Source organism: Sturnira hondurensis, unplaced genomic scaffold (genome assembly GCF_014824575.4).
Source record: "Sturnira hondurensis isolate 20B ecotype Veracruz unplaced genomic scaffold, ASM1482457v3 Scaffold0004152, whole genome shotgun sequence".
Lineage (NCBI taxonomy): Eukaryota > Metazoa > Chordata > Mammalia > Chiroptera > Phyllostomidae > Sturnira > Sturnira hondurensis.
In genome coordinates, this window is record NW_028076783.1 from 3,690,437 (window position 1) to 3,707,481 (window position 17,045).

Below are 17,045 nucleotides of genomic sequence, written 5' to 3' on the forward strand. Positions count from 1 at the left end.
TGAGCAGTTTCACATGCAGTTTACAGATGAGGAAACCAAGGCACAGAGAGGTTAAAATCACTTGCTCAAGGCTCTAACGTGCTCGAGTAGAGAAGCTGGAAGTTCTTCCTATGGGGGCCTGTAGTCTGAACCCCTCTGCTACTTACTGGCTGTGTGATCTTGCACAAGTTACTTAATTACTCTAAACCTTACTTTCGTAATCCGTAAAATGGGAATAATAATAGCAACCCCATAAGGCGTCTCAGTGCAATAAAGGAGATAACATAAACTTAGCACTTGGCATCGGGACTGCCCACTGCACAGTTCCAAGGAGTGTTGTTCACAAATGGGGGTGTGCTGTGAGGCAGTCCTGCTTGGCACAGCACCCATCATGAAGAAAGTGCTCAAATGTGGCTGTCTGGAATCACAGTCACTGTATGGACAGAGCCAATAATGAGGGCCAACGACCACCCTGGAAGCTCTCCTCTGTGGTCCTTTATGACTAGTTTTCTATGGGCTACCTTGGTTCATACACCAAGATGGGAATGTGTCTCACTTCCCCAAGCAGATGTGAACTTCTGGAGGGTGGACAGTGCTCCACGGCTGCATCCCTTGGATCACCTGTAGTGCCCAGCACACAGTAGGCCCTTGGGAGCTGTGGTGGTGTTTAGATGTCCACGAGTTTTTCCAGACTCCTCCCTTCAAGAAGTGTCCATGACAATGTGCCACTTCAGAGACCAGCTCAGATAAGGACCCGTGGCTTCTGGCTTGCTCTCTCTCAGGCCACCTGCTCTACAAAAAGCTAACTGCCGCGGGAAAGGGACATGAGCTTCCTCTGGAAGGGCCCAGGCACTGAGAAACTGAGGTCTCCTGCCAACAGCCGTGCGAGTGAGCCACCTTGGAAGTCGAGACTTTGGATGACTACAGCCCTGGCCCTCATCCTGACTGCAATCTCACGAGAGACGGAGAGCCAGAACCACCCAGCTAAGCCCAAATTCCTGACCCACAGAAATTGTGAGATAATAAATGTGTGCTGTAATAAGCTTTTGAATCTCAAGATAATTGTTATATTGCAATATATAACCAAAGCAGGAACCATATGGGAGTTTCACAGCAAGCATACAATGGGAAAGTCATAGTTGTAGGGTAGAAGGAGCAATCCTCATACTTGGATGACAGCTTCCCTATTATTAAACTAAAAGAGGAATCAGATGAAAGTCTGGAGATGGGCAAGCTTCGTGCATTCATTCAGGCTTGGGCTCAGAAATCACCGTAGGGAAAGGGAGAGGGAGAGTGGAGATGAGGACTCTTCTGCTAAGTGAGGCCAGCGGCACAGCTCCGCATGCCACTCCCTCCAAATAGGGGAGGGCCCAGCAGGCAGCCCAGCAGCAGGAGGGCTGCAGCTCCCTCCCGCTGTCCCCTCCCCAGCCCCAGGGCCACACTGCCGCCACACAGCCCTCCTTAGAGCGCCCCACAGGGACCAAGCCCCTTCCTGCCCTCCTGCCTTTGCACTTAGGCATGAGGGGTTCTCCTCTTAGCATCCCTTTCCCCTTTTGTTCATGGATTTTGCTGAATTTTTAATAAACTTTTATAGTGAATAATTCCAAACTTGCAGGAAAGATGCAAGAATAGCACAAGGAACTCATATGTGTCTTTCCTTCCTGTTCAATGCTACATTTTCCACTTGCTTTTTAAAAAATATTTTATTTACTTACTTTTAGAGAGGGGAAAGGAGGCAGAATGAGAGGGAGAGGAACATCAATGCGTGGCTGCCTCCTGAGCGCCCCCTCCCAGGGACCTGGCCTGCAACCCAGGCATGTGCCCTGACTGGAAATCAGACCAGCAACCCTTTGGCTTGCAGGCCCGCGCTCAATCCACTGAGCCACACCAGCCAGGGCTCCCCTTTCTTTTACCATTCTCTCTCGCCATCTCCTCCAACTGTCTATAGCTGTAATTTTTTCCTGAAACATCTGAAAGTTGAAGACACAATAAGCTTTTATTCCTAATTTCTCCAGCGTGTAGAGGGCATGAAAATCAGGAAACGTAACACTGATATAATACTCTTACACAGTCTGTAGTGCACACTCAAATTTTGCCAGTTGTTCCTATAATATCCTTCATGGCTATTTTTTTCTTTCTGACTCATAATCTAATCCAAGGTTGTTCATTCATTGTTTTCGCTGATCAAATATGTCATATGCCTGGCATTGTGTAAGGCACTGGCAAAAATATAATGAGGGGAAGGAACAGACAACCAGAGTCTGGTTTATTTGAGCCAAACTGAAGATACCCACCAGGGAGCAAGATCTCAAATGCTCCTAGCATGGCCATTTTAAAGTAGAAGAAATGGGGAAACAAAGAGATTTGGGAACTTTCCCAACAGCTGGTAAAGAGTAGAGCTGGGATTCAAACGCGGGCAGACCTGTGGCCTTGCAAGCCTGGGGGTGAGGAGAGGGGCAGCAGCAGGAAGACTGCTCAAAGGCTGCTGTGTGTGCCCCACCACGCTCTCAGGGCCTGGGGCCCACTCCACTGACTGCCCACACCCCACTGCCCCGGAACTATCTGCCTAGTCGTCCAGCTGGTCCTTGAGGGCAGAGACCATATCCTTTCCTCCCGGAATGTCAAGTGCTTAGCAGAAAGCCAGCCTGGGTACATTCAGTATTTAGTCGAAATCTTCTGGCTACAGGACACACTGAATGAAGCATAACTTCAGACACAAACGCCAGCTACACAACAGGCTGAGCCTTTCAGTTGCACCCCTGTTCCTGGAGCGCTCTGGCCTCCGTAGTCCTGTCCTGGGAGTTCCTCTGCCTCATCTGGCTTCACATGCAGACATCTGACAACTGCTGACATAATGACCTCCTGGGTCTCTTTCAACCCTTGAACTCCAGGACCCATCAGAAAGCAAATCAGTTCCCAGGATTTCTCTGTGGGAACCTCAGGGTGAAGGTCAGCCTGTGGATCTGGCTCCACCAGGCCTGCTCCTGGCTTTACTTTGTAGGGGCCAGCAACACTACACTTGGGAGACCCTGCCCACACCATGCCGTTTCCCCAGTTCTGGGCTCAAGACTGCACTCCCCACCCTGCCCCCAGCCCTGCCCGGCTAGACCAGCCCACTTAGCTTCAAAGCCTTAGGTCAGGATCCTCTCTCTCTGAAACCTCCACCTGCCCTGTCCACCTGGTTAACAGACTCTCATATGTGCTCTCGCAGAACCTGCAGCTACCCAAGAGAGATCTCCCTGTACTCTGCCTGACCTGTTCGGTGTGTGCAGCCAAGGGCAGAGGTACAGGCTAAGAACTCTGCAGGGCGGTCACAGCTCCATCAGTGACCAGCTGTGTGACCTGGGTGCATCGTTTCCTCTCCCTGGGCTTGGTGCCTTTGTGTACAAAATGGGGGTATTTATAGTGAGTATGCTGTGAGGATTAAGAACAATGATGTATGTAAAGCACTTAACACTGTGACTGGCAAAAGCAGCCTGCATAAGACTTACTACTATGAGCGTCTGAAGCTCAGAGGCTGCAGATTACATATTTGGGAGCCTCATCACCTGATAAGGTGTCTGGACCACAGTAGGCATAGTGGATGAATGAATGGACTTGTCTTCTCTCTCTACTCCCATAGCCTCCCAACTGGTCTCCTGGCCTCTGGAGGTCCCCTGAATTGCCAGATCTACTTTTCTGAGGCACCCCTCTGACCAGGTCATTCTCAGTGCCAAAACTGTCGATGGCTTCCCCGTGTGCTGAAGTCTAGGCCCCCACCTTCCCGCAGTTATTTCCTAAGAGACAGCTGAAGATTCAGTGACTCCAGGTTACTCCCTGCTCCTAGAACTGGTTCCTTTCTGCCACCTGAGAGGTCCCGATCCTAATGGGATCTTCCAAATTTGTACACTCTTCCAAATTCCTAACCCTTCTCAGGGCTGTCACCTTTCAGAAGCCCATCTGGACCTCAATGAACGTGTTCTGCTCCTCCTCACATCCACACCACCAGGCTGACCCCTCCTGCAGTACATGAATGCTCTGCCTTGTACACTACATCACCTTGAACCTGTCCATGTGCCCTTGCAGATAAGGAGCTATCTAAAGGCGGGGGCTGTTTCCTGTACCTATCACTTAGTAGCCACCCAAATCAACTGTGTTGGGGCCCAGGATAAAAATAAATTCATGAAATAATCGCAGTTGGAACTCAGGAAAAGAGACTGTATTTGCTGTGCACAATGTGCACCCATGTTTTTGTGCACATCATACATGGGATTATTATGCTCACTGTTATGTCCGTGGTATGTAATGATTATACCCATGTATAATGGGCATTCTTATTTTTCCCTCAAAAAACTGGGTGAAAGTTGCACATTACATACAGCAAAATATGGTAATGCAGTTAAGTAAAAGGCAGTATGTACCATGTGTTTACTCATTGGAACCCAAGGCTAATAGCTAAGTTTAAAAAAAAAGATCTCTTAACAAGGAGAGTAGCTTTAGTTAAAGAGTGCATATAGGCAGGGTAATATGCTAATCCTCCATGGGAAGAAAAGATTTTTCCCATGAATTAAAAAGGAACCAAAATCCCTAGAAGAGATTAAGACAATTATCCTGTCTTTGCAAGTGTTTTATCCACTCCGCCCAAATACAACACAAAAACACCTGCGTGTGCACAGATACGAAACAATCTGATGAAAATGGAAGATGGTTTGCATGCTGATTTCCTAGTGCCACCTAACAAAGTTCCACAAACTAGGGGGCTTAATACAGCAGAGACATGTGGTCTTATAGTTTCGGAAGCTGCAAGCTGGAAATCAAGGTGTTGGCAGGGCCATGCTCCCTCCAAAGCCTCTTCCAGCTGCCCTGGGCACTCCTCGGTTTATGGTGGCATAGCTTCAATCTCTGCCTAAGTCTTCGCATGGCCACAGTCCCTCTCTGGGTCTTTCCTCTGACAAGGACACTAGTCAGTCACATAGGATTAAGGGCCGATCCTAGTCCAGGATGTCCTCATCTTAACTAAATACAGCTGCAATGACCCTATTTCCTAATTCCAGCCTGTGGCCTGTTTTTTGCAAATAAAGTTTTACTGGAACACAGCATGCTCATTCATCTATGTCTTGTCTCTGGCTGCTTTCACACTCTAATGACAGAGCTGAGTAGTCACAGCAGAACCCACGTGATCCACAACACCTAAGATATTCCCTGTGCTAAAAGAATAGATACAATACACTTGGAGATGGACCTTCTAGAAAATGGAGGGAGCCTGGGTCCATGTGGCAGTTGTCTGGGGGTCTCTTCTCTTCAGTTGGAACCTTACCCAAGGGGCTGTCCTGCTGAGAAGGCTCCTTCAACATTACCTCCCTCTGCCTAGACAAACGGCAAAGCACAGCACTGTAACATCCATGCCACTAATGTACACACGACATTCAATACGCATTGCTACGAGTCATAAATTAGTTCTAACTGGAAAGACCAGAGAAGACTTTCTGGGAGAGAAAAGGTTTGAGGAGCCTAGAAGAGGTGTTCTCTAAGACCCTGAGCCCTAGCAGATTACCCAGCATGCTGCGGAACTAAAGGAAGTGGGTTCCCCATCGCTGGAAGTGTTCAAGCCAAAGATGACTGACCACGTGGGAGGGATGAGGTTAGGGAGATGGGACAAGATGAAAGACCGTCCCTTGGAATGGTGGACTCCACAGTGGTCATCTTGTGGCTTCTTCAGTCTCATGCCTCATTGTATTTGCTGAGAGACAACACGCAGCAGAGGCGGTGGGAGCAGAGGGAGAGACAGAGAGACATACAGAGACAGGAAGAGCAAAGGGGTGAGAATGGGAGGAGTGAAAGAGACACCCACCGGAAGTCAGAGAGAGCCGGCACAAACACAGAGGGAGGAAACCCACACCAGGCTTTTTTCCCCTCTTAAATGCTACAGAAGAAAAGAGAGAACAAAAGTCTGACAATTAGGGTTAAAACTAATCATCAAATGTCCTTTTAACTACCTCCTGCTTGGCACCTAGCAGCCTTAATGTGCCCACTGTTTCCTGGCAGGGCCATTGGCAGCCTCACAGCAGACAGTGGTATCTGACAATGGCCCAAAGTGCAGGGGACAGAAAGAGTTATCTGTACTCTGCTCAGGCCAGGAAGGTACTGTTCCCACTTTACAGGAGAGGAAACGGAGGCCAAGAGAGGTTAAATGACTTGCCACAGGCATCAATAAAGCATGGTAGTTAAGAACACAAATTTGAGAGCCAGAAATCTGAGTTTCAGTCCCACGGCTTACTTCCTCTTCATTCCTGGAAGGTACTTACTGAAGCTTCCTGAGCCTGACTTTTCCCCTATGCAAATGTAACCTTGCACTCACCTCCAAGGGTCATAACCCAGTGCAGTGAGATGGGCACGGTGCATGGCACACAGCAACCATGCAATAAGCTAACGGTAGTCATCATTACTGCCGTGGAGTCAGAACTCAGGGAGGGCCTAGCCCTGGGCCCCGGGACTGGCTGCCACACTGACTGTGCCCCACACCACGCCCACTGTCCCATCAGCAGCCACCGGAAACTCCAATGGAAGGTTCCTGAAGTGGGGTGGGGCTGCAGCTACTCCTGCCCTTGCAAAGGGCCCTGGCCTCAGACACACAGTGGCTGTGTTCAGCTGCACTGCGCTCACACGGGCTCTCTCCTTTCCTGAACCGGCCCACATGCCTTTCAGGCCCCCCTCACCCCAGGGAACGCGGAGAGTGCCACTGCAGCTGGGGAAGCCATCTTTCCCTCCTTTCATGGACTCCTAACAACGCCCCCCCACCCCCCAGGAACAGAAATGCACATTCTGAGGTTTCCTGACATGCCACGAAGCACAGGCGGAAAGCAAAGTGGACCCTGTGCTCACTCCACTTCTACCAAACCTACAGCAGCCCCTGACCCAGCTGGGATGAACTCTATTAGGCAGGGTGGACCTCAAGTTCAGGGTACCTATAGACACAGAGGAGCAAGGTAAGTTCTTCTTGGGCTCAGACGAGCAAGAACATTGGAAGTAAACTTAAGTGAGTTTGTTCAAGAGCCTAAGGATTATTTACAGGACCCGACAGAAGTAACGCCTGCTTGAGTGTGGTTGGCAGGGTAGTAATAACATGGGTGTAATAATTTCTAGCTTTAGTTTGAACATTTAACCTAAAATGTCATATGGCATGCTTGAGTATGATATTGTTATGTTACAAAATTATATGCTTATGATTTTGTAATAAACAAGGGGTGTTATTTAGGCCAGACCCTGTACTTTTATTTCCAAGTAACCATCTTTTTTTTTTCTCCTGAAAAATACATTAGGTTGACAGAAGGATCAGCCCCAACTCACTGGCTCTGTGAATAGTCACCCCACCTATGCCCTTTGAACCTTGTTTTTTCCACCTCTAAAGAGGGGGCCATAAGCCCCATCCTGCCTCCACCATGAGATAATCCAGGTCTGAGACCATGAAGTACGTCAGGGCCACGGCCAAGTGGGGAGCTGGGCCTGGCTGGGCAATGGGGGTGCAGCTACCAGGGCCCAGCCACTTTTTGTGATAACAGAACCTGGGCCCTGATGCCAGACTTTTCAGTTTTTCCCCAAAAGCCAGAGAGGAGAATTTTTTAAAAATGTGAAATATTTTCCAATGTTTAGGTACTGATAACTTACTAACATTTAAAATAAAGACACCCAGCCATCTAGGGGCCAGCACTAGGTGAGCCACGCAAAACCTGTCTTTGGGCCACACGTGCCCACAGGCTGGCTGCTGGTTTACAATCTCCATTAAAGTGTACATATAAGGTCTTTAAAAAGTAACATGAAGGACAAATGAAGCAATGAAAGAAGCGCTCCAAAGAAGACAGACTTTAAGGTTCATTATCAGTAAAATAATCAGGAACCCAAATGACAGACCCTCAAGCCCCAACAAGAGAGTCACTAATTTTCCACTAAAGTTAGGTGCCAAATTTAGAAACTGGTTATTTCACAAATAGATGTGCACACACATACACATTTTAACTGTCAGCAGCTGACTCTGATCAATACTCAGGAGGAAACTTGCAAAAATAACAGTTTTCAGTTGAGCACATACAATGTGCTTTAAGCAGCAGGAAGTAATTTTCTCACACACTCCCCTGCCAGATGTTCCCAACCTGTTCCTTTAAGAAACCACCTTCCTCCAGCCCCCACCCCCCCACCCGCCCCCACCCCCGCCTCTGCTCAGTTGCCTGTCTCTTCAAGAAGGTTGACATTGTAACCCACAGGGGAGACCCGCACAGGCACACAGCCTTGTGAAGTGGGCTCTCCGGAGGCTGCTCAGGGAGGCTCTGGGGAGGGACGGGCGGCTGCTGCAACCTGCCCGGCACTGCTACCCAGGCATGCAACTGAGGGAAGAGCTTTCTAGAGCCAAGGCTCACAGGGCCCTCGGCGATAACCTCCCACTGTGGCCTCATGTCCAGGGGAAGACGGGGGACTCAACGAGGTCACAGGGCCAGTGGGTGGTGAAGCAGCAGAAGGAAGCCTCGGGCTGTGTGCTCCACTCTGCATGAGACACTGGGGTTGGGATCCTGTTGCCGTCACTTTCTAGCTGTGGATATGTCACTGAATCTCTCTGCACCTCAGTGTTCTCACATTTAGTGTAATTTAATAACGCCCATAGCACCACAAAGTAGCGTTCGCTGTACTCATTTTAGGAGAAGGCTGCAGCTCCAGAGGTTGGACACAGAGCTCAGAAGGGGCAGAGCTGGGCCTGGTTCCCAAAGCCACACTGTCTCCAGCTCAAGGGAGCTGTTCTTAAGGTCTGCATAATGCCACCGCTTCCCAGGGAGGCCCCAAGTTCAGTACCCCTGCTCCCCCCACCAACACAGAGCTCCCTTCCTGGAAGGGCAACAGACCAAGGACTTCAGAGAAAAACCAAGCTTTGGGGCCCGGGAGACCTTGCAGCCCACAGCGGAGGGACTCTGAAAGTGTACTGCCCATCCCGGATCTAAATCTCAGATCCAGACCCTGAGCCGCTTTTCCTGACACAGTGCCATCGCTAACAGGCTCCACAGGGCTCCCCTGGGAGTGCTGGCCGGCAACTCAGGAAACTGCAGATAAATCCAAAATCCCTCCCCAGGAGAAGTTCAAACACAGGTCCCCAAGCGCTCCTGAGGAGAGGTGTATGAGCCCCTGGGGAAGGCGAAGCCTGCCTCTTGGGGGTGCTGGCAAATTGGGGATGTGAAGAGAGGGGAGAGAGTTCCCAGATGCACTCTCAGTAGCTCTTGTTAAATACAAAGTTCCTGGGCCCACCCCTCAATGGCCCGATCAGGCCCCTTGGGCATGGGTCCTGCAGTCTCCAAGTTAACAGGCTCCCCAGGGATTCTGAAGCACCACTCAAGGGGAGAAGAGCCACTCCTGCACCAGGCCAGCACTTACCAGGTACCAATCCTATCATCCACTCACTTGTCTTGGCAAACAAGAGTGGGCAACCAAGACGGGTTAGCTCCTGCCTTCAGGCGCAGCCAGTCTGGACAGATGAAAAACGATTACTATAGAGCAAGATATATTTATCGGAGGGGCTCTGAGATGCCTGACCCACCCTTGCTACCTGGGGCTGCCATGGCAGCGGTGAGTAGGGAAGGATGTTGGAGGCAAGGAGCAAGTGTGTGGAGTCCCAGGGGCACAGGGAACACACTGGCAGGGACAGGAGGGGAGAAACAGGAAGAAAGACCAGGCTGGGCCTCCTGGGAAGGGCCAATGATTGAGGTAGGTAGGTGAGAAACTCAACGCTTGGGGGCTCTAAGACCTGTGAGAAACCAAAGAATACTTCCTAGGAGGAAGCAAAGGATGGGGGTTCTCTCTCAGAGAAGGAAGCAGCAAGGACTCTCCCTCCTGACAACTGCTCCAGACTTCCAAGAATCGGGGAACGGGGCACCTGGAGCAGCCTGGGCGCAGCCTCCCCCCCATACCCGAGCATCAGAGACTGCCTGGCCTTGCTCTACTTCTGAACTCTGTGCCACCAGGCTAACCAGCCATGCTGGGATTGCTCACCCTCCAAACAACAACAGTCTAGGCACCCCTCCCCTCCTTGCCACAGCCCTACAAACTGCCCCACGGCACCTGGGCCCAGGGGGTCCAGCTCCCTCATCTGTTGCTACCTATGAACCACTATGACTCCTTGACAAGTCGTACAGGTAAAGGGCCTAGTTCATCCACTGCCTAGCAGAACAAGAGCTAAATAAATGGTAGCTGCTATTATTATCAACATTATCATGCTCAGCATCGTTGTTCTTAGTATCATTTTATGCTGTGGCTTTTATCGCCACCCTGAAGAAAATTCAGCATTTGATACTCAGAATTCTCTCAAAACCAAAGGGAAGAAAACAAATGGGCCTGACTTTTCCCCTTCCTTCTCCTATCTGTACTCAGCAGAGGGCAGCAAACAGGAACCATCCAAAGATAAGACAGAAGCGAGACGCAGAGAGAGAAAGCTACACACTCGTAAATACACACCCACCCACCCCAGTGGAACTGTTCCAAAGTATGAATACTCCACGTCCTCCAGCTCAGAGGGCCAGGCGGGAAAAAAGTCAAAGCTGAAGAAACAGAAGTTCTTGTTCAGTTGGAGAGAAATGTTCAATGAATTGACTTAATGTGTGTGTGTCAGGGAAGGGGGGGCGCAGCTCTCAGGACATCTGTGAGGGAGAAGGAGGCGACAGAGCTCCTAAATAAGATGAAATAAAGGCTGCTTTCAACCGTTCCTCAGCTCGACCCTGACTGTCGGATTGGGCAAGTGTAGGCACCTGAGCTGTCAAGGACCTCCAGACTGCAGGTTCAGTGACCAAAACTGAGTCCAGGATGGCAAACGGCCAAGTCTGATTCCTCAACAGTAGCTGCCCGGGACACTGTGTCGGCCGGATTCTGAAGAGGACATTTGTTGGCTTCTTGCCCTGATTCCATTTCCCTTCCTCCCCACAACAGCGCCCAGATTTTTCTCTGGGGAATTTTTCTTCTTATGATTTGGGTGGCCTGACCTGACCCCTAGCTTCAGGGACAGTTAAATCTATCAGCATAAACTGTGATGGATTCAGAGAGCACATTAGAACCAAAGGGGGCCAATAAAACTTAAGGAGATCTTGGTAGGACCTGTAGGAATAAAGCTTCCTCTCCTCCCTACAGAAGCTACTGGGGAAGACAGACCCTCTTCTAGGCTCTGGGAGTGGATATGCGATCAGACAGAGCCACGACCATGTTTTGCTACCAGGGGGGCTCAGTCTAGGATATGGAGCTCTGGATCACACCATACCTGCAGTCAGTTGCAATAACAGGAGCTAATAAATAAATTCCCTTACTCATTTCAGGCCACCTGGCTTACTTCATTGTCTCCTGCAACTGACAAAGAATCTGAGATGGCTCGTAAACTGAGATTAGCTCTGTCCTTTTAACTCCTCTAATTGCCTTGCTGGATCCCTTTGCCACCTTAAAACTTAATCCATTTTACTGCTTTAAAACTATAAAATTTGGGGAAGAAATTTTAAAAGCCAGTTAAGTTCCAGCGGAGAGTTGGTCTCAGTTAAGTACCAGCTTCCAAAACTGGGAGTAATCACCTTGGCTCTTGAGGAAAATGATGGTAGAGAAGGATCATAGTACGTGGAGGGAAAAATATTCCTAGTAGAACAGAGTAAGAATCTGGAGAACTGGGTTCTGCTCTGCATGCCTCTCTCTGTCAACTAATTTCCCCTCCCCTAGGCCTCAGTTTCCATACCCATAAAACAAGGGGGTTGGACCAGATGACTCCTGGAGTCCCCTTCCTGTTCTGGGAGGTTTCATCACTCAGCAAACACATTTAGACTGTCTTCCGAGTGCCAAGCCTTATGCTCTGTGCTAGATGTGGTTCCTACTTTAAGATATTTCAGGGAGGGAAGGCCACAATGCACTCCTCGGCCCCAGGGACTCAAGCACGTATATGCTACCTCCTTGCCCCACTCCACTGGGCATGAGGGCAGTGCTTTTCAGAGAAGCAGGACTCTTATTTCCGTCTTCCTGGGGGCAGAGCCTTATCCAGCAGCTCTCCTTTTCCTGGCTCTGACACATCTACGGAATACAGAGCGTCAGATACATGCAAAATTAAAACCCACTGCACACTGCATCCAAGTCTGGCCGCCAAGTTTGCCTCCAGGAGTGTTTAAGTGATGAGATCCCGATGCCATCTCTGTGTAAGAGTTGACTGTGGACAAGGTACAATTAGCAAGCTAGATGGTTATCTTTTAAATGGGCTTTTGCTTTTTCATTCCTGATTCCATTATTTTTTTATCATGTCACTGCAGCCAACAGATTAGAAGCTGAACATCCTTAGACTACAGCCCAAGAGACAGCATTAAGCTCTGCACATCCCTAAGTAGTGGCCTCATGACAGGTTAGATGTGGAAGCCTGTTTCAACACACTGCTACTCTCCAGGCCTTTCTAATACATGCTTCCAAACAAACTCACAGAATCCAGGATATTGCAGCTGGAAAAGTCCTAACAGGATCCATTCTCTACAACACCAATGAGTTTCAACATACCATTAACGCTACTTGAGTAGCAGTGTGGAGAAACAGTCTAAGGCCAAGTCTGGGCTTAATGGAAAAGAGATTGCTTAGCGACATCTGCCCTGGCCAGCGGGGGACAGCACCAGAATAACACACAATTATCTTTCCCCTTCTGAACCTAAGCCCTCAAATCACAGATAAGGAATCCAAGGTCCAGAGAGGTTAAACCACTTTCCTAAGGTCACACAGTAAGTTTAGGGAAGGAAAGAGAGCTAGACCTCAGGCCTCTGTTCCCAGGCCTTCCTCAGCTGGGCTCCTTGGGAGACTACAAACCCAGGATAAGAGAAAGAATGCAGGCAGCCAGATTTGCTCAGGTAAATCAACAATCCTTCCCCTGTGGCATCAGATTTCAGCTGAGCACGCAGACAGAGAAGTGATTAGCCCTCTAAAGGATCCCAGCCCCCCAGTGGAAAATGAAGGAAATCATTCCAAGGCTACATTTCTATGGCACTTAACTTTCTGACTAGTAAGGCTATGCCACCAGGAATACTGACAAAGGGGAAAAAGTATGGATTGCTGCGTATTCTACGAATAAAGTTTACAATGAAAAATAAAGACACAATGGAAAAAAACTCTTGATACTTGAACCTTAAGTCATTGTTATTCCATTATCCCACCAATTTCTATTCCATAGTCGCTATTATCCAATGAAGTCATTTCTCACAAGAGATCTGAGCTATGGCTCAGAAACAGGGAGGGACTGCATCGTATTTCCTACCATAAGTTTTGAATGGCCAGTTCCCAAGTCTGGAATATGAAACAGACTACAGAATCAAACCAAGATGTCAAGTAGATGGGGGCTAGGAATGAAAGGGAACCCCAAATTACAGTGAGGATGGCTTCAAAACTGGCCTTCCTTGCCTGGTTTTGCAGCTTTCAAAGCAGCCAGCTGAGCTGCCTGACCAGTTGAAAGCTGAAATCCTAACAGCATTATGTGTCCCTTATAAATCAGCTGCCCTACCCAGCTCCAGAGGTGCGCCCAGAATGAGCCAACCTGACAATTACGTAGAATTCAGATTGTGGCAGATGATAAATGCTCTTAATTTAAAACTCTGTATTCTTCAATCCAGTGGAGAAATCAAGGAGTTAAAGAACTGCTCAAACAATGCATTTGTTACTCTCAAAGAAACTTCTTTCTAACCCACAAGGAATATATTTTTCATTTGGATAAAGTCCTGTCAGACTTCCCTCCAGAGCCTCTGCAGTTATTTCTGTGAGAAAGATCAACAAGGTTCTCTGGGATAATTCTCAACAATTACAAGAGTGGCAGGCTGAGCTCAGAAACTGGTCAGCCCTGTCGAAAGCAGCTCTGTGAGCGCAAGATGCCAGATTCCCCAGACAGCAGCCCAGCATGTTCCGTGCACATTCCAGTGCACTGGGACATGGACGAAGCACTGTTGCTGTAAGGAGTCAGCCTCTTCCCTCAAGGCCAGCTGACATTCAAACACGGGACTGGGGGCCAAGCCCAGGGCAGTGCATCTGCAGGAGAGTGGAACAAATAGGGGACTGTGTGAAAATTTGGCAGGGTGTTCCTGAAAGGCAGCAGATGAATGCAGAATCCTATAGCACCTAGAAGAGCTTATCATTGGGGAAACAGCTCCATTCTGCTTCTCCCAGGAAGCAAAGCAATTCTCTCTAAAGCAAGGATAATCAGTTGGCAACCCTTACCACCACCTCTAAACCACATTCACCACTTGTCCTCCTCTTCATGATAGTGCCCAGCAAAAGAAATGAACAAGAACTAGACCTTCCCAGATGTGCCTATCTGTCCTTTTCAGTTAAGGGCTCTGAGCAGCGCCCAGCTGTTGCTTCCCTCTCTCTCTGCCCAAAAGGCTGCTTTACTCCATGAACTCCCTCTTGCACAAGTGAGTAATTTACTTTGAAAGCTCAGGCCAAACTGGCAGTTAACCTTGACCTTCTCTCTACACATCTGGCTCTATAGAAAATGAGAATCAGGACGTCTCTGGCATCCACAGCAAATGAAATATGAGGGCTTTCTCCAGGCAGAGGCAGAATGTTATGAGCTATTTTAGAACTGGCTAGGGCTATTACAAAGGAGAGTTTGCACCCGGGCAGGGCAGTTTCCCCCCTTGACCTGGGGCTGTGTCCAGTATGGTGGCCCCACAGCTAGAGATGCTACAAGGGGCTCCAGCCCCAGGAGAAAAGTGGTCGGTGTACTCCTCATCAATTCATTGACTGCATCACAGAATGGTGGACCTGGACCAACAACCACATTGCACACAAGGAGAAAGGGAGGCTCACAGAGGGCCCTGGGAGGTGCTCAAGGACATACACAGCAAGTTAATGGTAGGGCAGAGGACAGAGCCCTGACCTCTTAACCCCGATGCTGACAAAGGATGGGAACAGAAGAAAGATCTCATGAAGGAAAAACCCATATGAATATAGTATTTTAGGAAGAGGGGTCTAAGTTGGCTGTCAGGGTTTGAACCAGGGATTTAGGAATGAGCTGAACCCCTTCCCGTCAAAGAGTGAGCTCCAGCAGAAGGATCACCCAGGGCTTCCAGGACAGTTTGCAACAATGACCAGAAGGACAGCCTACACTCAAAACTCGTCAGCCCTGTCACAAAGAGCCTGTCCTCTGTATTCAAGATGCCACACTGCCCATATGGCAGCCAGATATTGAGAAGAGAAAGGAAAACCATCAGCTTAAAAGTTAGCCTCTTTGCTCATCCTGCCGACAACAATCAGTCAAATTTGACTCCTATGCACAAACTATCCGCTTCCTGTGGGAACAAGGAAACCTTTGAACAAATGTGAAATGCCCCACTGTGTGAAACGGTTCACGCATGCACACATTCACGGGCACCTACTGAGCCAGAGGCTGGAAGGGTAGCGGTAATCTGACGGAGCTTCTGCTATCAGTGCACGTGTATGTGCGACACACAGTATGTGCAAACACATGCATATATGGGTGAGTTCAGAGGAGGCAGAAACAACTAAGATCCTAGTCCTTGCTGCAAGGAACACCACACCTAATCACACTGGACAAGTTCGGAGGGGTCATGGGTACTCTGAGAAGGGACAAGGGAGGAGATAATCCATTTCAGGGCACTGGGCACAAATAGCCTCAGAAATTTGGGGAGTCCCTCCACCAGAGCCCTCACTCTGGACCCCCAGAAGGTCAGAGGCAGCAGGCCCCTCAAGGACCAGGAGCTCACCCTCTGTCCCACCTCTAGGGCCTGAAGCTCCAAGGGGAGAATGATCTTTGCATCCCCCAAGGGACCCACAGGATCCGGGAAAGAAATAAAGCTGGGAAGGAAGAAGGGTGAACAAACAGGGAGAGCGGGCAGGCCCAGGGGACTCTTGGGGTAGATGGGCAGACGGGAAAGGGGCTGACCTGAGTAGGGAACCCTGGGATCAGCAGGTGGGAGGAAAGAAAAAATAGACCTGGACACCAAACAGAAGCACCGGGATCTCCAGAAGAAGGAGTTATCCTGGGACACGGGCATGAAGACAGGATCCTCCAAAAGAGAGAGGCTAGAAGTGGAGAGGAGATGCCCGGGCAGGGACAGAAAGGAGGATGGTAACCTATGGCAAGAAACAGACCTCCAGTCTGGGTACCAGGAGTCCAGGATTCTAGCTCTGGCTCTGTCTCCAACGGGTGTGGGACCCTGGACAAGTCCCTCTCCTTTTCCAAGCCTCAATTTCCCATCCAAAAAAATGGAAAGAACAGAAGAGTCTCTGGCGCTGACTCTGAGAAGGCAGGGGAAGGTGAAGAAAGGAACCAAAACCTACAAGTAAATTTGGGGAGAGAGTGTTCTCAACCACATGACAACTGGGGGACTCACCTGTCCGGCCGCAGGGGGCACCGCTGCCCCCGATTCCCCAGGGGTGCCGTCGGGCTGCCGTTCGCGGTACAGCGCCCAGAGTCCCACGTTGGGCAGAAAGACCAGGGCCGCCAGCACCAGCGCCACCGCCTGCAGAAGCCGCTTCTCCTTCCGCCTCATCGGGGCCGGTCAGCCCCGCGGCGTCCCGCCGGTCCCGCCGCGCGGCCCCCAGCTCCGGGCGTCCACCCGTCCGCCAGTCCGCTCGGAGGCGGCAGCTGCTCGGCGAGGAGAAGCTGCCGCGGCGCCGGCCCCGCTCCTACTCCGCGGCACTTCCGCCGCTCGCCAGCCGGGGAGCCGGGCTTGGCCATCGGGTTGCCGCCACGGGGGACGCTCCCCGTCGTCCCGGAGCCCCGATCCCAAATGAGCCGCTCGTTCCGTGCTGTCCTCCTGTAGATCAGCTGCTGAGCTCTGTGTACTGCGTGCCCCAGCCTTCTCGCAGCTCTTTCTGGTTCACCCGGGCGCGGCGGGGTCCGGGTACAGACCGCCTCCCCCTCTCCGGCCAAGATGGTGTCGCCCGCTCCTCGGTGGCTCCCCGCCCGCGGGAGCTTTGCGAAAGTCCGGGAGTTGGCGAGTTGGGCGCTCACCGGTACGAGCTGGACACTAATGTGTCTTCGCGCGCTGGGACGCTCGCGGGGATCCCAAAGCCCAGGCCCGTAAACCTCTGCTCAGGGT

At 50.3% G+C, this 17,045-nt stretch overlaps 1 protein-coding gene across 1 annotated transcript in view; it reads right to left on the minus strand.

Moving 5' to 3' along the window:
- GALNT10 (polypeptide N-acetylgalactosaminyltransferase 10) overlaps nucleotides 1-16,637 on the minus strand; it is a 179,735-nt gene extending 163,098 nt beyond the window's left edge. Inside the window, exon 1 of the mRNA XM_037044841.1 lies at nucleotides 16,335-16,637. Within this exon, the coding sequence (XP_036900736.1) occupies nucleotides 16,335-16,493 (159 nt within the window). The 5' untranslated portion in view covers nucleotides 16,494-16,637. The remainder of the gene's footprint in view (nucleotides 1-16,334) is intronic.
- Nucleotides 16,638-17,045: the final 408 nt, after the last annotated feature.